Below are 21,235 nucleotides of genomic sequence, written 5' to 3'. Positions count from 1 at the left end.
CCAGATGTCGTGACGTGACTTGTTGTGGCATACTTCTGCCACAGCCACTTTCTCGAAAACACTTTTTTTTTTTGGAAAAACATTTTGCCAACAAACAACTTTACAATCCGAGATCTCGAAAACGTGCAAAAGATTATTTCTGAACGGTTATAGAGAATCAATGAATCGAAGACGAGATCTCTTTCACTCGCTGTCCTATCTAGCGATTGATTGATTTGATTTTCACCGACCTGTGTTCGCCTCTACCCCTATTTGTATGCACTATTCCCTCAAAGTTCATAGACTTAAGACCCCCATGACATAGATAGATTAAACGCCTCAGGAGTAATACAATATAAATGAGACACCGAATGGCACTTTTTGAACTGATTTTGGTGTACACCGGATCATTAGACAAAGATTACTTATAAGAACAATTGTTTTAGGAGTTAAGAAAAATATATTGTGTAGGGAACATTTCGAAATCATAATTAGAACGAATAGTGTTTTCGAGGATTTTTATGAAAGTGTGTTCATGTATTAAAACTGCCTGTGCTACGGATAATTTAAAAAAATGAATTTTGTGTGTTCAATCATTCAGTGCTGGTAGGTTTCAAATATTTTGTTTTAATTTAGAGGTTAGTGATAAGACTTATTCGCATCGCTGCACACGTGACGATGTCTATAGTCATGATTTTACTAGTGACTAGGTCAGTGGTAACGATACCGGCGGTTTGGTCCATGGTGCTGATGTTACAGATGATAAGGTTTGCGATGATGATGTTACAGATGATAAGGTCTGTGATGATAATGATATAATTAATTATTTTGTTACAGGAAGGTTTAATGATGATAATGTTAAAGCCCGATATGATGTAACAATTGATTTGGTCTGTATTTATGATGTTACAGTTGATTTGGTCTGTCTTTATGATGTTACAGTTGATTTGGTTTGTCTTTATGATGTTACAGTTGATTTGGTCTGTCTTTATGATGTTACAGTTGATTTGGTTTGTCTTTATGATGTTACAGTTGATTTGGTCTGTCTTTATGATGTTACAGTTGATTAGGTTTGTCTTTATGATGTTACAGTTGATTTGGTCTGTCTTTATGATGTTACATTTGATTTGGTTTGTCTTTATGATGTTACAGTTGAATTGGTCTGTGTTTATGGAGTTGCAATGATTTAGTCCGTGTTTATGATATTAAATGTTATTTGTTCTGCTGTTATGTATCTGATAGTGATGATGCAGGTGTCTGCTGTACTTCGGCTATATGTTATTGAAAATATGTTAATGCATTTCTGAATAACTATGTCCACAATTTTATTGCAGGTGATTAAAATTGATATTAGAATGGTAGGCTACGAGTGACACTGACTTAATCAATATTGAAATTTCGCAAATGTTATACATTAATTTAATGTTGCTACTTTTTTTTCCCAATGTGACTAAAACATTTACTATAGGTATATTTAAAAAATAGTCTAAAATGAAACATAAAATGATCTAAGAATTTTTGGTTTTCGTTCATATAGGTCTCGAAGCCTGGCATTCTAACCACGCTATATTATAATCAGCAGAACTGCAGTAATAAATAAAATGGTGACTGTGTATTCACATTGCTCGATGTTCTTCCATTAATTAAGGTTAGTGTGTTGAAATGTAGTTATAGCCTACTACTGAACCTCTCTCAGACCTTAACATCTATACGGCAGATGATGTTCAATCAGGTTTCATGCTGCGACCATCCTCACGACCAATCGCCTTTCCACAACGTCATATACACATCCGAGTTTCGAGGAATCAGGGGTGGCCTTACAGTTCACCACTATCAAAAAGATGAGTGGTTCAACCAATGGGTTCAACCAATGGGCATCAGGAAACACAGGCAGAGCAATGTACAAAGACATTACTATGCCTAACAAACTGGACAGTATTAACTTCCTCCCCCGCAAAGAGCAATCTACAATTTTCCAACTAAGAACAGGACACACACCTCTATTAAATTACCACCTGAACAAAATAAACTCCACACAACTCCCCCCTTTGCAGACACTGCGCCCACCCTTATGAAACCGTAAACCATATCCTCTTTGAATGCCCCTCCCTAACCCACCTTAGGCAGACCCTACTACCACTACAGCCCAACATAACCAACACCCTGTACGGCAGTGCTGAACAACTGAAGAGAACAGCACACTATTTTTCCTTGGCACAGTCTGCAAAAGAGCTCACAGCTCAGCAGCAATAAAGCTGGCTAGAAGAAGAAGAAAAAAAAAACAGTTCACGAAATTCAAAATCCCAGTCTTACCAACTCGAACCCAAGACCCTTCGGTTAGGAACCCAGGCGCCTTACCATTTAGCCACCACGTCCACCAACCTTATTTTGTTTGGTTATTTATAAATGTTTGAATTTTATTTGCTATAACGTAGCCTAAAACATGTCGCGTCATCTCATGTTCCAGTAGATATAGATCTATTCTTTAATAGAAACATGTTCGATTAACAATGAAAACATTATCGTTACAGTAAGAGAGTCATGTGCATGCATAATTGTATTATGTTCAAGTGAATGGGGAGTTTGTTCCATATTTGTAGCCTAAGTTCCCCTTTCAGACATTGTGGTCAATAGGGCAGATGATGTAAAGGTCATCTGTTTCTATGGCCTACGGTTTACGAGGGTGTCATGTGGCCAGCACAACGACCTACTGCCTTTACATTCCCCAACTTATGTCAGGTACCCATTAGAGCTGGGTGAACTCAGAGGCGCCCAAAGATCCCGAAATTAAAAATCCCAGTCTTCACCAGGATTTGAACCCGGAACCACCGGTTCAAAAGCCAAGCGCTTTACCGCTCAGCCACTGCACCTAAATTCCTAGATATTGTTGTGAGTGATCGAAAGCCCAAAATCTACATTTAACTTTAGGGGTCAAATTGGTCATTAATACTAGGCGGGAAAATAGGTCATTAATACAAGGTCAACGACAGATCATTAATACAAGGCAGATGAATATTACAAGGCGGACTACTACGTAATTAATAAAAGGAGGACAGATAGGTCATTTATAGATGGCGGAAAAGTAGGTCATTAATACAAGGTGGATAAATATGTAATTAATACAAGGCGGATAAATATGTAATTAATACAAGGCGGATGAATATGTGATTAGTACAAGGCGGACTAATACGTAATTAATACAAGGCGGACAAATGCTTCAATAATACAAAGCGGACAAATATGTTATTAATACAAGGCGGACAAGCAGGCTATTCATACAGTCCCGCAGGACGACATGTGTTTCTACATACAACTTAAAAATGAAGCACTTTAAGCGCATACATCGGTTTAGTTGTAGGTTTGGAGATACATACCAACGACCGAGTATCAACAAAGTCTTACAAAGGCCTATAACTGTCTTCGTGTCCAATATTAAAAAAAAACAACTAAATTTAATATATACACAGGTTACAAGAGTACGAAGTCATAATAGTATCATGATACAACAGCGAAGTCCTCCAGTCAAATGACTTTGACAGCAACGATGTAAGAGCGTGCACCCGGCACCGTGAAAAATGCACTTAGAGCAGTTTTATTTATCAACCACAGCTTGTGGTTCGAACAATCCTCATTCCCGATACCACTAGAGAGACAGTCTGCAGACGTGTTGACAGTGGTGCAAATCTCTGCTGCGAGTATTGAACGATTACTATTCAAAGATAGTGTTAGATTTCTGGATTAAAAAAATGTCAATTGCTCTGTGTGGCCAGTTTATGGTCGAATCAATCATCGTATTTGTGCATTTAATTGCCTGATAAGGTATTTCCATTTTTGCTTTGTTGTTGTTTTTCTCCGGTCTGTCAGTCTAAATACAGAAATATTCGTTCCATGTATTTGTTTATATATTATTTGAGTTTTAGGACGTCCATAAGTAAAGTCGGTTTCTCATTGTTCTGGCTACATAACATCCTCGTTAACTTTTCCCCATAGAAACAGATTAGGTTTATTTGACCCACAAGGTTTGAAAGTGGAAAACTACTTTTGCTTAATTAAATATAATTAGTTGTTTTTTTATTTTAAGTAGGCCTAAATATTTCAAGTGCATAACATACAGGCGAGGTGAAATCGGATTTTCACACTTGTTTTTAGTTTCTTAACACTAAACTGACCGACAGACGGATAAACAAAAAACGCAAAAACATTAGCTTCTTTTCTTCTAAAAGCGCCACAAAAAATTAAATAGTGATATCATTTATTATTATTCCGTAGGCGATTCATGTGTTTTTTTCCCCCACGAAAAGAAAACTTTTTTATATATTCAGCATTTTAAAATTTGAAAATAAAATGACTCGAAAGAAACATGCTCAGCCTACAGCGGGATTCAAACTCAATATCTCAGACTTGACAGCCAAGCACCCTAGGCTAGCGATCCAGAACACATGTTTTAGTGTTTAACATTTTAACTGCTTCCTATTCACTGGTTTATAACTTCCGTCTTCCACCTGCAAGAAAAAAAAAAACCGCTTTGATTTGAGCCCCTACTGCTATCGGCCTTAAAGTATCAAAGCTAATCCCTATCGTTAGAGTAGAAACTTTGTCTGTAGTTTGATAAGACTTAGGCCAAACATATTTGTTTTGGCTGCGATCGTTTTGGGGTACGACAGATAAGCCAAAATGCCTGGAAAGTGGGCGTGTCTAAAAGTAAATATATTAGAAAGTCAATGAGATGTTGCTCCTTCCTGGACAACTCGAGCAAGAGGAGACGAAAATACACAACGAGCTGGAAATCACTTAGTGAAGTTGCCGTTAACGAAAACTGAAACGGAAATAATCATTACCAGAAATAAGAGCGATTCGTTATGATAATTGACTATTAATAAAAAAATAATTAAAAAATAAAAATTAGACAAACGAAGGCGGTAACTAAATAGGGTCACCAAATTCACTTCGCCTCCAATTATCCAGGGCCGGCCCTGCATCCGAAACATCTAAAACTAAACTAATCAATTTCGTTTTATTAATAATACCAAGGTTAGTGGTTTACAGTTACAGTGTATCCACCCTCCCCCCAGGTGTAGAGCGCTACTCTTCAACAATGTTAAAACAAATCGAAGCCGTCTGCTATAATGAGCCGACACGCTCCAGGTTCATGCATAAGAAGAAACCTATTCTGTTACATTAACAGCGGTTCTCAACCTTTTATGCTGGGGGACCCCTTTTTACAATCCCCACTTAGCCGCGACCCTCCCCCCCCCACACACACAGCAATAGAAGAATAGACAATAACAATCTATTTTTTCAATGGTCTTTGGCGACCCCTGGCAAATCGTCTATCGACCCCCCCAAAGGGGGTCGCGACCCACAGGTTGAGAACCCCTGTGTTACAACAAGTGTTCAGGACTTATGAATCGTTTTCGACTTCACCTATCCCATACTTTGTTCGACCTTTTGGGGCACCACACAAGATCAGTCAACCGTCTTTCTTCATTCCCCTCTAGTCTTTTGCCTTAGATAAAACCTCGTTCAATGGCAGGCCCGTCCATTTTTTGATGTTGTCTTCCCATCGCTTTGTCTTCTTCTTCTTTTTCCTGGTACTGTTCCCTGAAGGAAGGTCATAGCGAGCCCTAGGACCTTTCGACTTCACCTATCCCATACTTTGTTCGACCTTTGGGGCACCACACATGATCTGTCAACCGTCTTTCTTCATTACCCTCTTGTGTTTTGCCTTAGATAAAACCTCGTTCAATGGGAGGCCCGTCCATTCTTTGATGTTGTCTTCCCATCTTCTCTTCTTCTTTTTCCTGGTACTGTTCCCTAAAGGAAGGTCATAGCGAGCCCTAGGACCTTTCGACTTCACCTATCCCATACTTTGTTCGACCTTTGGGGCACCACACATGATCTGTCAACCGTCTTTCTTCATTACCCTCTTGTGTTTTGCCTTAGATAAAACCTCGTTCAATGGGAGGCCCGTCCATTCTTTGATGTTGTCTTCCCATCTTCTCTTCTTCTTTTTCCTGGTACTGTTCCCTAAAGGAAGGTCATAGCGAGCCCTAGGACCTTTCGACTTCACCTATCCCATACTTTGTTCGACCTTTGGGGCACCACACATGATCTGTCAACCGTCTTTCTTCATTACCCTCTTGTGTTTTGCCTTAGATAAAACCTCGTTCAATGGGAGGCCCGTCCATTCTTTGATGTTGTCTTCCCATCTTCTCTTCTTCTTTTTCCTGGTACTGTTCCCTAAAGGAAGGTCATAGCGAGCCCTAGGACCTTTCGACTTCACCTATCCCATACTTTGTTCGACCTTTGGGGCACCACACATGATCTGTCAACCGTCTTTCTTCATTACCCTCTTGTGTTTTGCCTTAGATAAAACCTCGTTCAATGGCAGGCCCGTCCATTCTTTGATGCTGTCTTCCCATCGCTTTCTCTGCCTCTTCTTCTTTTTCCTGGTACTGTTCCCTGAAGGAAGGTCACAGCGAGCCCTAGGACCTTTCGATATGGCCATAGAGTTTTAGTTTGTGTTTTTCGACAGCAGTTAGCACATCATCGTGGGATCCAATCGTTTTACTAGTCCTGAATCATTCATCTATTCAGTGTCTAATATTAATAGACGGCAGCGGAGTTAAGGTTAAGGTTAATAAGATTCCCTTCCCCTTTTTCATATTAAATCCTATTTTTTTCGTACTCAATCTCTGCTATACTTTGCAAGCGAATGTTATTTTACAAAGCTTATATCAACTCACTCTGTCTGTCTGGTAAAAAGTGTGTACACGTTATTTCTCCCACACCCATTCTCGGAATAACTTGAAACTCCGCACAATTATTCATTGACATAAACAAAACATGATTAATTAAAAACAAAGTAACAAAGTAGACAATTACTTACTAGTAATTAATTATTTTGTTTAGTAGCAACAGGGGAAAGTAATACTTCAGTGTTCACATATATGGCTAAATTTGTTAGGTTTAGTCCCCTTTAATAACTGTTAACGCTATTTCTCCCACACCCATTCTCCGATCAAGTTGTTGACACTTGAAACAATTATTTGTTGTTCCTAACCTAATAAACAAAATACTCAATCAGTCAATTAAATATTGGTAATTAATTATTTTGTTTGATATAGAATAAGGGAAATAGCTTGTACATTATTTGTAGATATAGTTTTAATGACGGAATTCTTCCCCTTTATATAAGCTTTGTTTTAAAGCATTTTCTATATTTGGCTTGTTTTTAGAGACAGTAACATTTTTCCACCTACTGACATTTATTTAGTTTGAGACGCTCTATTCTAAATTAAGGATTACTGCTTGAGAAATATTTTTAACAAAATATGGATATTTGTTATAAAGAAATATGCGAAATGAAACTTGAATAACAACTATTGTGTTTCTAAAGAAGGCCGCAGGACACATAAGTATGAAGCGCTCGTAAAAGACAGTCGCAGAAGTCGTAAAGATAACTTTAAGTAGACCCCCAGCCGACAACAGCTTTGTCTGCATCAGAAGTGGAAAAATATATAGGTCGCAATTGGGACACACACGTATGAGGCCCTTGTAAAAGACAGTCGCAGAAGACGTAAAAGGAAAGTTAAGTAGATCCCCGGCCGACAACAGCTTTATCTTCATCAGGAGTGGAAAAATATAAAGGTCGCAATAGGGTCTGCGCGGTTAAGTGAAACACAGCACTCATCCTCTTGAATCTTATCTTATATAATACAGACGTTACTTCAAAAAAGAAGATGATTACGTCCTACGCGTCATGCATTCAGTCATGCATATTAACCAATGACTTAAATTCTGCCAAGTCACTGGTTTTCCTGGCTAGCTTAGGCAACCCATTCCATGCTCTAATAGCATTAGGGAAGAAGGAGTATTTGTACAAATTTGTCCTAGCATATGGGATGAATCAAAGATATCGCCAAGTTATGTTTCTTACCTCGCGAGATATGACATGATTTATTAATGTTATTAAGTGCATTTCCATCGAAAATTGAAGAGGCCAGGTCGCTAGGGACCACTATGGCCTCCACTCATTAAAATCTGGCACTAATTATGTTAGACTCAGTCACAGTAGGCTTCAATAATTTTTTAGTTTTAGTCACAGTAAAAAGTTCCCCTTTAACATCTTGCGATCTACAGGGCAGATGATGTTAAGGTCATGTTTCTGAGGCTAACGGTTAACGAACAGGGCGTCATGTGACCAGCACAACGACCAACCGCCTTTACTTTCCCCAACGAAAGTCAGGTACCCATTAGAGTTGGGTGGACTCCTAACCCATAATAATCTCGAAATTCAAAATCTGTCTTCACCGAGATTGGAACCCAGGACTTCAGGTTCGGAAGCAAAGCGCATAGTAACTCAATCACCGCGCGCCTCATAGTAACAGTAGGTCTCAGTTATTGTTAGCCTCAGTCCTTGTTAGCCTCAGTCCTTGCTAGCCACAGTCCTTGTTAGCCACAGTCCTTGTTAGCCTGAGTCATTGTAAGCTAGTTATATGCCATCTAGATTGAACCATTAAGACAGAGGACATAATCTGAACTTTATAAGCATGATTTCCGTTAAGCCGACACTCTCCGAAGTTCTCTACATTACGGTATCAATAATCTTTTCTAGAACTGTTGTCAACACGCTGAACATCGTAATGGCTATCGATCAAGCCATCGTGACTTCTTCAGCGCAGAGTAGTTTTTTTAATGATATTTTTTTTTAATTCATCGTTTTTCTTTTCTGTAGTGATTGTTTGCGATAATTTATTGATCGAACGATTGATAACAGTTCAACTAGGATCTTGTGTTTTATACTAGAAGTCTTTTTTTGACTATTTTGTTTTTATTATGAACAAAATCCAATTTTCTTTATAGAAGTTTCGGTTTAATTGCATAAAATACGGTTGGCACTGGCTGTGTCGTTCTGACACGGTTTGTGGCAAGCTCCTGATTTGTTTCTTCCGTGATTAGTCCCAAAGGCATCCCCATGTTTGGGTATAAAACTGCAAGGCAGCAGAGGTCTGAATTCAGAGTCTACTTACACCTTGGTGGTTAGCCAGACAAGGTTAACGAGACCTTTCCTGACCGAAGCTTACTGCTCTAAGCGCTAGTTACTCGCCTTTGCCGCCTCTCCAGTTAGTGAGAACAGTTCCGCCAGATATCTAAGACACAGGTGAAGGCCAGAAGTTGGACTGGTTGTCAAAGGCTGAGACACATGCTATTAGGAATCATTTTATAGGTAGTGGAGTGCTTATAGCTATTACCACTTTCGGCAATAACGACTTTAGATCAGCTACTCTAATGTGACTGAAATGACCAGATATAGAGACAATTTCTTGATCACCCACTGCGTGATCAAGAGGCTAATTGTGCTTGTACTTGGCTTGGCTACCTATGAAGGGGGCTCGAGGTTCGACACCCGACTCTGGCTGAGTTGTGTTTACTGAGCGCCAAAAGGCAGCACGGAAAAACCTCATCCAAGATACCCCCCCCCCACTGGTCCACAACTTAGATTGGACCAAAGCACTCTGAGCATGCTATAAGCATTAAAGTAGCGCTATATAAAAGCCATAATTTATTTTATTGACGGTCCTTGACTTTTAGCATCAAACTGCTAAACCGCTGTAGGCGTAATATATCGTAACTTATAAAACTTCAAATAACTCGAATAGCTTCTTTTGTGAACAAAACTAAATAGAACTTTTATTATAATATTGACAAAATCAAGTTGATATGAGTTAAACTCAATGTACTAAACTATAGTAATAATTTTTTTTAAAACAAAATCTAACTCACTACAATAACACAACATTTCAGGCTCACATTCTGGAGTCGTCTGTTCTAACTAAAACCATTGACGACAATGCCACCTATCTTGCATCTTTCACAACCAATCGCTAACATCTTCCCGCCATCACCATAGAAACACACACACACGCTACATAACACCTACCATCTTGTCCATGTGACATTGAACGAGTACAATACTTCATTTCTGTAACACACAATATGTTTTTATATTGATAACTCTGCTAATAAAATCTAATTTGTAACATGTTTATAAAGGACTCTATTTTTTTTTAACTGTTCACTGGGATTTAGTTCTAAACTGTTCAGTTTACATTATAACTCTCAACATTTTTGTTAACTGTAGTTTAACTCTGAGACTTAACTGCTTTACATATGGCATCTATATCTCCTCGAGCGCGACCATCAAAGTTGCCTTTGACAAATAATGGGCTTACGCTGACCTTACAGATAACCATGGAGGCCTATGTGGGCAGTGTAAAAGCACTAGATCTACCTATCAATCAAAAGTTGCACTGCATCAAACACCTATTCCGTTCAAATGGCAATCTTTTTTGGGGCGTTGTAATAGAGGTCCTCCTGGAAGTGATCACCCATGTGCCGTTTTGCCTTCACTGCCATAGAGGAAAGCAGCTAGCAGCAGATAGTCTCTGAAAGAGACAGCTGCAGAGATCTCACGATAGTCGCGGGATACACATTTAAAACCTAAGAAAAATCCCTTGCTGAAAACAGGACAACAAATAGGACATAAATAGACCCCCGACGTACAACAATGGAAGTTAATTGAAGCATACATCGTATACTTCTAGGCATGTGTAGCACATTTATGTTTTTTATCTTTGCTGATTCTCATCATGACTTTAAAAATATTTCACTCTGCGCATGACAGACTAAACATATTGGACAAGGAAGGTTCACTTGCATGCTGGGTACATGAGTTTCGGTTCTTGGTAACTCACTTGTTTTACATTTTTGTTCGCTTTTGGTTAGGCCTCTTACACATGTTTTTGCAATTCCTCTATTCAAGTCAGAATTTGGTGGTACTTGGATCCAGGAACCTGGACAGCTGATCTCAAAAACGCCTCTAACGATTTTCCTATAAATTTAACAGCCGATGTGTATTACTGAGAAAAGAATTACTAGCTCGTTGGCCACACGTGAAAAACTTTAGTTTGACCGTTATAATTTTTCAAGGTTAAAAAAATACATATAAATGTAAATGTGGCTGGAGACTTTTATCTAGGTCTAAAGCCAACATGGCGTAGTCAGCCGTATTACCGTAATTATGCCATAACTGAGTGAATTTAAAGTTTCTTAACTCTTTCTCTCCGTAATTATTTATCACATTCTGGTGGAATCAACGCTGGTATCGTCAGTTTGGAGAGAAAGAGTTAAATTTTATAAGCCTTGCTTATATTTTTTTTACGTACCTAATGTTTGTTTTCTTTAAATCTGTACTTACAGATCTATGATATATGTGTCAGTGATTCAACTCCACCATGGAAAGATTTGTCAAGGAAAAATTGCGGACGGAGAAAACGCTGGAGAAGACTCTCGATTATATCTCACAGAAAGAACGGAATGTGATCGCCAAACATGACAGGAGGTCTCGTGACCTAGGACTTGAACTGACCAACATTAAGAAGACTACTCTTGATCTGGACTACTTTGAAGGTATGTACTATGTATGAGCAGAGCTTGATGGAACCTGGATCCAGGAACCTTACTTCAAAGCGGCGACCTATAAAGGGGACTAATTCATCTTATACCAAACAAAATAATTCATTATCAATAGTTATTTTACTAACTGGTTAATTTTTTTTTTTTTTTATTCTAGTGCGAAATTTCAGCTTGATCCGATTGGGTGTTGGAGAAATAATTTTTTACTAGACAGAAAGAGTTGATAGAAGCGTTGTTTACAAAAAAGTTGCGCGCTAGGGTAATTAGCTGAGTCAAACGGTTCTGTTAAAATTTATTTTTGGCGTGTGGCTATTTTCTCAACTCTAACCCTAACCCTAACCTTAAAAAAATTGCTACGTTAGCAGTACAGGATTTACGTAAAAACGAGACATGCTAAAACGTAGAGAGCCTACAGAAAATATCAGATGGATCAATTTTATGTTTGCTATGAATAATGATGATTTGAAGTTACATATTGTTTCTCAATCTATATGAAAGGATCCAATATCTCGATTATCTTAGGGCCTTATCAAATTTTAATTCGGTCCTGTGGCTTACTCTTCACCACACCTGCGAAGACCAAAATATAGCTATAAGGCTTGGGTTCGACTCCGAAGTTCAAGGAGGAGTGCAGTATGTCACATGGCTACGCAGTCCTAGATGTGACCTACATATTTTCCCATATCTGGCGCAGACATAACCGATTAAAATATAGGGGCCATATTAAAGGCGATGAAAGGGCCGAAACTGTGCGGTGGCGACCACTAAGATCCTTCTCGTAGACACCTTAGGCGATCACAAGAGGGCACCATAAACTAAGGATTGATCATAGTGTGCTCAGGGACCAGTAAATAATAATCCATGAACTTTTGTTGTCTATAACTTTGTCTACAGATAAGTGGATTGTAAATATTTCAAAGTCAAAACGTGCTTCTAGGATCTTACGTTTGAAGGCTCACCGTATTGCCTAGCCTATGTAATGCAGGTATTGTGTACCAACAGTACTTAGACTTCCTTGTATATAGATCTAGACACTTTATAAAAGATAAGCCAAAAATACTTGGAGCTAATTCCGTCTTGCATTTCAAAGTTTTCGTCTGATACTGTTTCAGATGGTATATTTTTACAAAGCTTATATCAACTCACTCAGTCTGTCTGGTAGAAAGGTTTGTACACGTTATTTCTCCCACACACAAACTCGGATCAAGCTGAAATTTTAATTATTTCCTTTATCTGACAAAACAAGAATCAATTTTAAAAAATTAAGCAATTGGTTAATTAACTATTTGTAATTAATTATTTTGTTCGATTTTGAAAAATCGATTTATTTTTTAATGAAAAATGTTTTTTTTACCCAATGACCCCTTAAAGAGGGTGGCGTGTGGCCAACACAATGACGAACAGCCTTTACTTTTTCCCAACTAATGTGAGGGACCCATTTCATAGGGGTTGACTCAGAGTCGCCCTAAAGATCCCGATATTAAAAATCACAGTCTTCACCAGGATTCGAACCCGGTTTGGAAGCCAAGCAACTTACCACTTCACCACCGCGCCTCACTGTTTGATGAGTAATCAATACATATTACTTTGTGGAACAAGCGACAGAACTCAAAAATTTGATTTTACAGAGCAAAAAAATGTGGTCCGAAATTATCATAACCTTCTAAAATACATAGCATATCAGCACTTTCTATAATCTGTACAACAGAAGAAAAAAAAAGCCTGCTGTTTATAGCAATCCGCCATAGATGTACACAAAATGTGCGTGTGTGTGTGTGTGTATAGTGTATACGTGTGTATAGTGCGGAGTCAATAAAATGTATTTTCACTTAAACAATTTTTTTTTTATTTTTACTAGATCCACCATTCAATGATTGAAAATAGAGTGGTATCGATTCCTTGTGACGAGAGCTTGAGTTTATTATATTGTTTCGTTTGGTCTGCAGTAGCATTTTAAAAGTTCGAATTTGAATAATATTGAGAAGTAGAGCGAGCTAAAAATACATTTGTGTGTTTGTGTAGAATTGTAAAGAGTATATAAAAGAGGTAAAGGAGAAAGTTTGTGTAGTAGGAGAAGGAGGGGGGGTGAGAATAGGAAAAAAAAGTTTAGCGCTGAATAAAAGGGAGGAAGGGGGGCCATAAAAGTGTAAAGGTTTAAATTGTTAGAGTGGCTCAAACGTATCAGATCTGTTTGTATGTTTAAAAAAAAAAAAGTTATGCAAAATGTTTTACTTGTTTTGGATATTTGTTTAAATTTGAAGATAATGACATCCTAGTGCGAACCTCCGGCAGCAGATAGGATTCGATCCCAGGACTACCGACACCACCGAATGACAGTCCAGAGCGCAAACCACACGACCAGGCTACTATTTTATAAATGTTTTCTTGCGTATATTATCGTCTAAAATGTCTCCTGTCATATTCCATCCCAAAATGCAAAAACGAGTTAGGTTCAAGCTAGAGTTAAAATTAAATTGTTTTTGCAGTGTTTTTTTTTAAAGGAAAGCAGTTAGTAAAGAAAGTAGGAAAACAGATGATGAAAAAGTAGTAAAATAGGTTACAGGTAGGAAAAAAGTAGGGAAAAAAAAGAAAAAAATAGGAAAACATGTAGAGAAAAGTAGGAAACAGGTAAGTAAAAAGTAGGAAAACTGAAAAAAAAAAAGGAAAACAGGTAGAAAATTTAGGAAACAGGTAAGAAAAACGTAGGGAAACGAGTAGGAAAACAGGTAGAATGTTCTAAGCTAATTCGTTTCTTGCTCATTTTCATGTATGTGTTTGTCTGGCAACATTTAAGTTCAATGGACTGTCCTTGACATTGTTTAGTTTACTGTGAACAACTGCAATACGCAATAACTATGAATGAATAAAAAGTAGAAGGGAATATTACATTTCTATTGGAGATTTTTTCACGGTAAACTAACCAATGTCAAGGACGCTAAATTGAATTTCTCTGTTGCCAGCTAGAATATAATGGAATCGAGCTGACTATATCTCAATAGCTAGATCTACATTAACATTCAATATAAATGAATCAAAGCATGGTTTACAAGAATAATTAAAGTCGTCAATGAGAACATAAACATTTCAACCTTCTTCTTTTGTTGACATTAAAATCCAATCAAATTTTACACGGTAAAAAAATTATTCTCTTTATTATTTTTAAGTATTAATCAATCATTTAAATTCAGATCGGCAGCAACGACTGTAATCAATGATTTAAATTCAAAACGGCAGCAACGAATGGAATCAATCGATGATTTTGTTGTTCGAACAACGAGGCTCACATTCTAAAAGAGAAAAAAAAAGTAATTCATGCATTCAAAAGACCGCGCTTTTGCGCTAGCAGACGTGATTGCTTGTCGCCATGTTCGTTTAGAGCCTTGAATTATGGGATAGAAATCTGAGACTGTTCAATATTTACCATTTTAGATATAGTTAATTGTTCATGTGTGAAATTAAATAACCCAGATCTGACTTTTTTTTTTTTTGAAGACGGAAGAATTAATGAATAGACTGAGAATTAGGTTACAACAGAAGAGAACAAAATAACCCTTTTAAACCTTTTTTTTTTTAGAAACATATAAAAGCTTAACACTAAATTAATCTTGAAGCACCGGCCTATGAGTCCGTTAGTAAAGGCTTTTTGTAGTCAATGTTGCCAAATAGATTTAATCTTTTAGGTTTATATGTTTTTTAAGAAACGTCTGGAAAACACAAACTAATAAGGATAATCATCATCATCAAACTCCATTGGATTGAGAGCTTGAGCGGTTCAAATCATCGCATGGATCGAAACCCTGATCTTTTGCGTAGTGCAATTATGTCACCATAAATATCGAGGATTTGTGGTTTCCCAGACCTGTCGAGACGGAGATCAGCAAGTCTGGGGCAGTAAAAAAGAATGAAACATGGTTTCTTCTTCTTTCACCATGAGTCGAAGTTTGACTATAGCCGTGCGAAGTATGAGCCAACAGGACAGTGGCCTGTCATGCACTGTGCTATAATTGCTTGCTATAATTGCTTGCTATAATTGCTTGCTATAATTGCTTGCTCAGACCTGGAAAGCTTCCACCACTCCTTCGCCAAATCTTCTTGGTCTCCGCATCAAAGCTACAAACACTACAACATGGTCCAAGGAAACTCAATGTAGGCTCCATAGCCTGCTCTTCCAGAGTCAACATTGCCCAAAGACAGTCAATGTAGGCTCCATAGCCTGCTCTTCAAGAGTCAACATGGTCCAAATACACTCAATGTAGGCTCCATAGCCTGCTCTTCCAGAGTCAACATGGCCCAAAGGCACTCAATGTAGGCTCCATAGCCTGCTCTTCCAGAGTCAACATGGCCCAAAGGCACCCAATGTAGGCTCCATAGCCTGCTCTTCCAGAGTCAACATGGCCCAAAGGCACTCAATGTAGGCTCCATAGCCTGCTCTTCCAGAGTCAACATGGCCCAAAGGCACTCAATGTAGGCTCCATAGCCTGCTCTTCCAGAGTCAACATGGCCCAAAGGCACTCAATGTAGGCTCCATAGCCTGCTCTTCCAGAGTCAACATGGCCCAAAGGCACTCAATGTAGGCTCCATAGCCTGCTCTTCCAGAGTCAACATGGCCCAAAGGCACTCAATGTAGGCTCCATAGCCTGCTCTTCCAGAGTCAACATGGCCCAAAGGCACTCAATGTAGGCTCCATAGCCTGCTCTTCCAGAGTCAACATGGCCCAAAGGCACTCAATGTAGGCTCCATAGCCTGCTCTTCCAGAGTCAACATGGCCCAAAGGCACTCAATGTAGGCTCCATAGCCTGCTCTTCCAGAGTCAACATGGCCCAAAGGCACTCAATGTAGGCTCCATAGCCTGCTCTTCCAGAGTCAACATGGCCCAAAGGCACTCAATGTAGGCTCCATAGCCTGCTCTTCCAGAGTCAACATGGCCCAAAGGCACTCAATGTAGGCTCCATAGCCTGCTCTTCCAGAGTCAACATGGCCCAAAGGCACTCAATGTAGGCTCCATAGCCTGCTCTTCCAGAGTCAACATGGCCCAAAGGCACTCAATGTAGGTTCTTTAGCCTGGTCTTTCAAAGTCAACATGATCCAAAGAAACTCCATGTAGGCTCCATAGCCTGCTCTTCCAGAGTCTATTGATGCAGACCATTAAGTATATGCATTGTAATGGCACTTGTAGAAAGTTGTGGACAACACAAAGTAACGAGGGTAGAAACTTGTGGACAACACAAAGTAACGAGGGTAGAAACTTGTGGACAACACAAAGTAACGAGGGTAGAAACTTGTGGACAACACAAAGTAACGAGGACAGAAACATGTCTACAACAAAAAAGAACTAGGATATAGAATGTTCACAGAAAGCCCCCCCCCCTTTTTTGTCTACTCAGTTAGTACAAAAGTAATTTTAATAATTAATAGGCCTTTATTCTGCGTTAAGTGAAAAAAAATGTGCTCTTTTAAATTCTTCAAGATCAAATTCTGAGACTTGTCTTCTTATGAAACGTCTAGGTCCCCGAAACAGATGCCAGTGCAGTGTTTCACTATTCTCTAATTGGCTGTAGGCATTGCCTACGTGTTTTGCCACCGAGGTACACTGAGGTTCATTTCTTATTTCATTTGCTAGGATAAATTCACAGAAGTGTTTATCTTTCCCTAGTAACATTAGAAAATGTAATGTGTTGCCTGAATCAGCCAGGAAAGCCAACGACTTAGAAGAGTTTAAGTCACTGGTTAACATGCATGACTAGATTGACGCATGAAATGTGTAGGACGTAATTATTTTCTTTGTTGACTAACGTCTGCAATCTATAAGATAAGAAGTTATTCAATTAATTCTTTAAAATAGAATGTTTTAATAGTCTACTGATACTTTAAAATTTTATTAAGGTACGACCTAATTCTCTACATCACTGTGATTATTGTTCAGTGTTTCCACTCCCCAATTTAGTACAGTTTCATATAAAACAAAATTAATTAATTAAAACATGTTGATTAACTCATCGGTTAATTTTTTTTATTCATGTGTTGTCATTGACAATAATTAATTGGGATTTGGGGAGAAATAATATGTAAAAGATTTTGGACAGACAGACAGAGAGACTTGATAGAGGCACATAAACTCTGTATAAAAGTGTATTTTTATGCAAGTACTACCTTCAACAAATAATAGTGTCATTATAATTGATGAAGTTATAACCTCATGCAAGTTAAAGTATAACCTCTTAGAATAGCGTCACTGCACCCGACGTTTATAAAGCTTTGAGAAATGTTGAACATTGATAAAATATTCTTTTTTTTTTCTATTATATATCATATCCATGAGGGGGGGGGGCTCTTTGGTCGTTGGCCAGGACGCAATGAGCCCCTTCACGGTAGCTGCGCCATTTGGGTGTAGGGTAACCTTATACTGTTGTAGTTCTAGTGTAAAAATAAAATGACACAATAAATCGCTGTGTGATTAGTTAATTCAGTTGTTAAGTCTCGATTACCGATATCTAACATATCCTACGGCTTACCCAATGATGTAATGAATATTCAAAACAATTGTCATCAAAATTGATCAAACGATGGTGATTTCTATACATGATTTAGGTCTATAGGACAAACACAATTTATGTACATAGAATACAGCAAGAATCCGATGGTACTGACATGTATTTGCTTAAGGGGCAGTAACTCCAACACAAATCGAAAGAATGCTAATAGCGATACCAAAATTTGCTGTTACAGGGGCGAACAACTAGGCTATATTTAAAAAAAATAGATATAGCCTGCATACAATAATCCTGCTGTAGCAAAATAAAACACAGGACGTTTGAACTCGCTAGGTTTCATCTTAGATCCTTAGACACCTAGATCCTCCCGCGCCGTCATCGGCTGAAGCTCCTTCCCACCTGGTGTCCACTGCTTTGAGGTCCTCCATGAAAAGTGTGGCGCAGAGTTATACGAGGACGTCCCTGTTTGCGCTTTCCTCGTGTTGGCCTCCATGTCATCGCAACTCTTGGTAGGCCTATGCGTGATTCATTCTGTCGGGACATGTCCCGCAAGTCTCGTGCGACGCTCTGTCACTTTTAGCGGTCGTGTGGCATTTCAGCAAAGGATTAGTTTGTTTATGACCCGATCGCTCTAAGTTCCTGTAACTGACTCCTCAAATCCGTCTTTTAGTCATTTTTATTGGGCCACATTTAGTCTTTTCTCAATTTAGGCAGATGACCTCTAAGTCTCGCATGCATACGTTGATGTTGAAATGACGATTGTGTTAAATAGTTGGATTTTTGTCTCAAGTCCAATAGCTTGCCTTGTCCAAATAAAAAGCAGCTTTTGGAAAAATGTACCCCTGCCTTTCCTAATCGGCATGGTAGGCATCCACTCCCTTTGTTATGATGCTGCCAAGGTATGTAAGCTCTGACTCCCCTAATCTGATGGGGGCAGCCTTTTGCCTTATATTCAACGCGCACAATTTAGTTTATCCGATGCCAATTTCGGGTGTCTCTCTATCTAGGATCTCCGTCATTTCTTGTATGCATTTACTTGTAAACCCGAGTAGTGCAAACGTTGTCAGCGAAGTCCAAGTCCCTCATTCGATTCAGATATCAAACGAAAAAGACAACACAAAATAGGGTTTTAGTTAAATTGTCTATCCGAGATTGTTGTTGGCTATCAAGAAAGATTTAGTTAAATTGTCTATCCGAGATTGTTGTTGGCTATCGAAAAAGAACTTGTATTTATGTGTATTGTAATTTTCTATGCTAATATTAGAGCTGTCAGTTGTATTACTTCTCAATGTTCTTCCTTTATAAAACTACTTTTCTCTTTATGATTTCGTTTCAGCCTTGACTCCAAGGCCCTCGGGTCCAAGAAGAGGCTCTCTCCCACAAATAGAAAGTGAAGTAACCAAGTCACCACTCAGTCGGCGGCGACTTAGCATTGCCGCCATCCCTGTGACTCCAAAGAGCACTATCAAACCACCATTGGCCTCAAGTGAGAAAATCAAGCCAAGCAACAGCTCAGAGGCACCATCTCTAGCAGAAAATGGGAGAGGCATTAAAACATTAGACACACAAAAAACGGTGCCATCCCAAACAAATAACAGAATTGTTACCAACGCCACCAAAGAAGCCCCATATACAAACAGTGAATTCAACAGCCAAGCAGTTTTACCGAAAATAGAAAAACAGAGCTTACCGGAAGCAGCGAATCGTCAACGGGGCGCGCAGAGCTCGGCGACAATTGTATTTAAACACGAAGATGCTGATATAAAAAACAGAGAAACCGGAAGCACTTCAACAGACGATGAGGAAGAGGAAAAGAAACTTCGACTGATAAGAGCTCGCGCAAGACGCTCATCGGAGCCGAACATCAGCAAACATTTTGTAATGGCATGGCAGAACGGTTTAGGCGAAGCTGTCGCAAGGTCTTACGAGGACGGCGATAAAGCCAAACAGATGAATCACCATTTAGAAATAGTTACAGAGCAAGATGAGACCGAAACCGAAGTGGAGACTCGAAAAGAAGACCCCGCTCAACTGAAAACGACCAAAAACTTAGCTGGCGTTTCCAACGCCACGCAGGGTCCAGATTATCCCCGTCAACGGCGGAAATCTGAAGGAGACATATTAAAGGCGGCTCCTCAATTGATTCGCCTTAAAGGAATGGCTAAATATGGACAAATGTACCCGAAGAAGACTGCCAATGACGAAGTATGGGACTCGGTCCGCAAATGTAGATACATTCGAGGTTATGACCCTCCCGAAATGACGCAACCAGCAGACGTCAATCAATTTGTCTTTGGCAAAGGGAAGTAACCCAAGCTTAATCTGTTTTGAACTACAGCATTTTAACTTTTACTTCCCTTTTAACAATTATTATTTTGTTCATTAAAAATTGTTTTCATACAGATTTTTTTATTTTGGCCTCTTTCACTGGTATTTATAATGACAGCTTAAGTTGGAATTAACTTTTGATATGGATGCCTTGGATAACTGGAGGCCCTAGGTGAAGTGAACTTAGTGACCAAAACAAAAATAAACAAGGAAAAAAATAAAATCATGCAATTCCTTAAAAATCCCTTATAAAACAGAAAGCATAAGGGAAGATCTCCTCACTTATTACATCTCAATAATGTAGAAACTATTTCCCTTATTCAATATTCAACAACTAATGAATTAATTAATTAATAGTTTAACTTTTTGATTCATGTTTTGTTAGGTACAATAAACGATTTTTTAAAAATAAAAATTTCAACTTGATCCAAGAATGGGTGTGGGAGAAATAATGTGTTCACCTCTCTAAGGGGATGAAACCTTTCATCAAAGTTAAAAGACTAGCTGCACCCAAGTTAACCTACTAGTTTCATCGAAGTCATTCTAGTTGAAGTACATGTACTAGCAGTGTCCAAGTTGAAGTACATGTACTAGCAGTTTCCAAGTTAAAGTGATAGCTGCATACAAAAAAATAAAGTCATGACGGCATCCAAGTTAAATTGATAGCTGTGAAACATACATATATATTAAACATACATGAATAGCAGCACCAGGGACCAAATTTTTAAGAGAGAAAGTAGTGAATTAAATGCGACGAAAATAAGGGACTGCACCAACCGAGGCTCGAACCAGTGATGGCAACACCCAACGGATGCTGCGAGGTGGGGGGGCAAGCTTGGGCATGTGACTTTTGACCACTGGGGTAGTAATTTGCATACGGGCAAAGTGACTCTAGACCAGAAGAATGTTTTTTTGGACATTCGGATGGTCTAGAGGTTAAGTTCGCTTAGTGCGTTATC

The 21,235-nt window shown here is 38.7% G+C and overlaps 1 protein-coding gene across 2 annotated transcripts; it reads left to right on the top strand.

Moving 5' to 3' along the window:
* Positions 1-496: 496 nt before the first annotated feature.
* LOC106053282 (translation initiation factor IF-2-like) lies at positions 497-20,350 on the top strand. 2 transcript variants are annotated; one of them, XM_056004923.1, is made up of 4 exons: positions 497-585; positions 1,517-1,627; positions 11,242-11,451; positions 19,285-20,350. In XM_056004923.1, the coding sequence occupies exons 3-4, from the start codon at positions 11,277-11,279 to the stop codon at positions 20,256-20,258; spliced, it is 1,149 nt and encodes a 382-aa protein (XP_055860898.1). In that variant the 5' UTR covers positions 497-585; positions 1,517-1,627; positions 11,242-11,276; the 3' UTR covers positions 20,259-20,350. The 2 variants fall into 2 exon arrangements, with proteins under 2 accessions (XP_055860898.1, XP_055860899.1); XM_056004924.1 differs by lacking the exons at positions 497-585; positions 1,517-1,627 and adding an exon at positions 3,654-3,798.
* Positions 20,351-21,235: the final 885 nt, after the last annotated feature.

This window comes from Biomphalaria glabrata, chromosome 11 (assembly GCF_947242115.1).
Source record: "Biomphalaria glabrata chromosome 11, xgBioGlab47.1, whole genome shotgun sequence".
Classification (NCBI taxonomy): domain Eukaryota; kingdom Metazoa; phylum Mollusca; class Gastropoda; family Planorbidae; genus Biomphalaria; species Biomphalaria glabrata.
Note: the sequence above shows the minus strand (reverse complement) of the source record. Positions and strands in the feature narration are given on the sequence as shown.

Bases quoted from the DNA above. Each gene is read 5' to 3' on its own strand.
- LOC106053282 (XM_056004923.1), top strand. From the start codon at position 11,277: ATGGAAAGATTTGTCAAGGAAAAATTGCGGACGGAGAAAACGCTGGAG. The intron at 11,452-19,284 runs GTATGTACTATG...ATTTCGTTTCAG, and splicing joins TGATCTGGACTACTTTGAAG to CCTTGACTCCAAGGCCCTCG.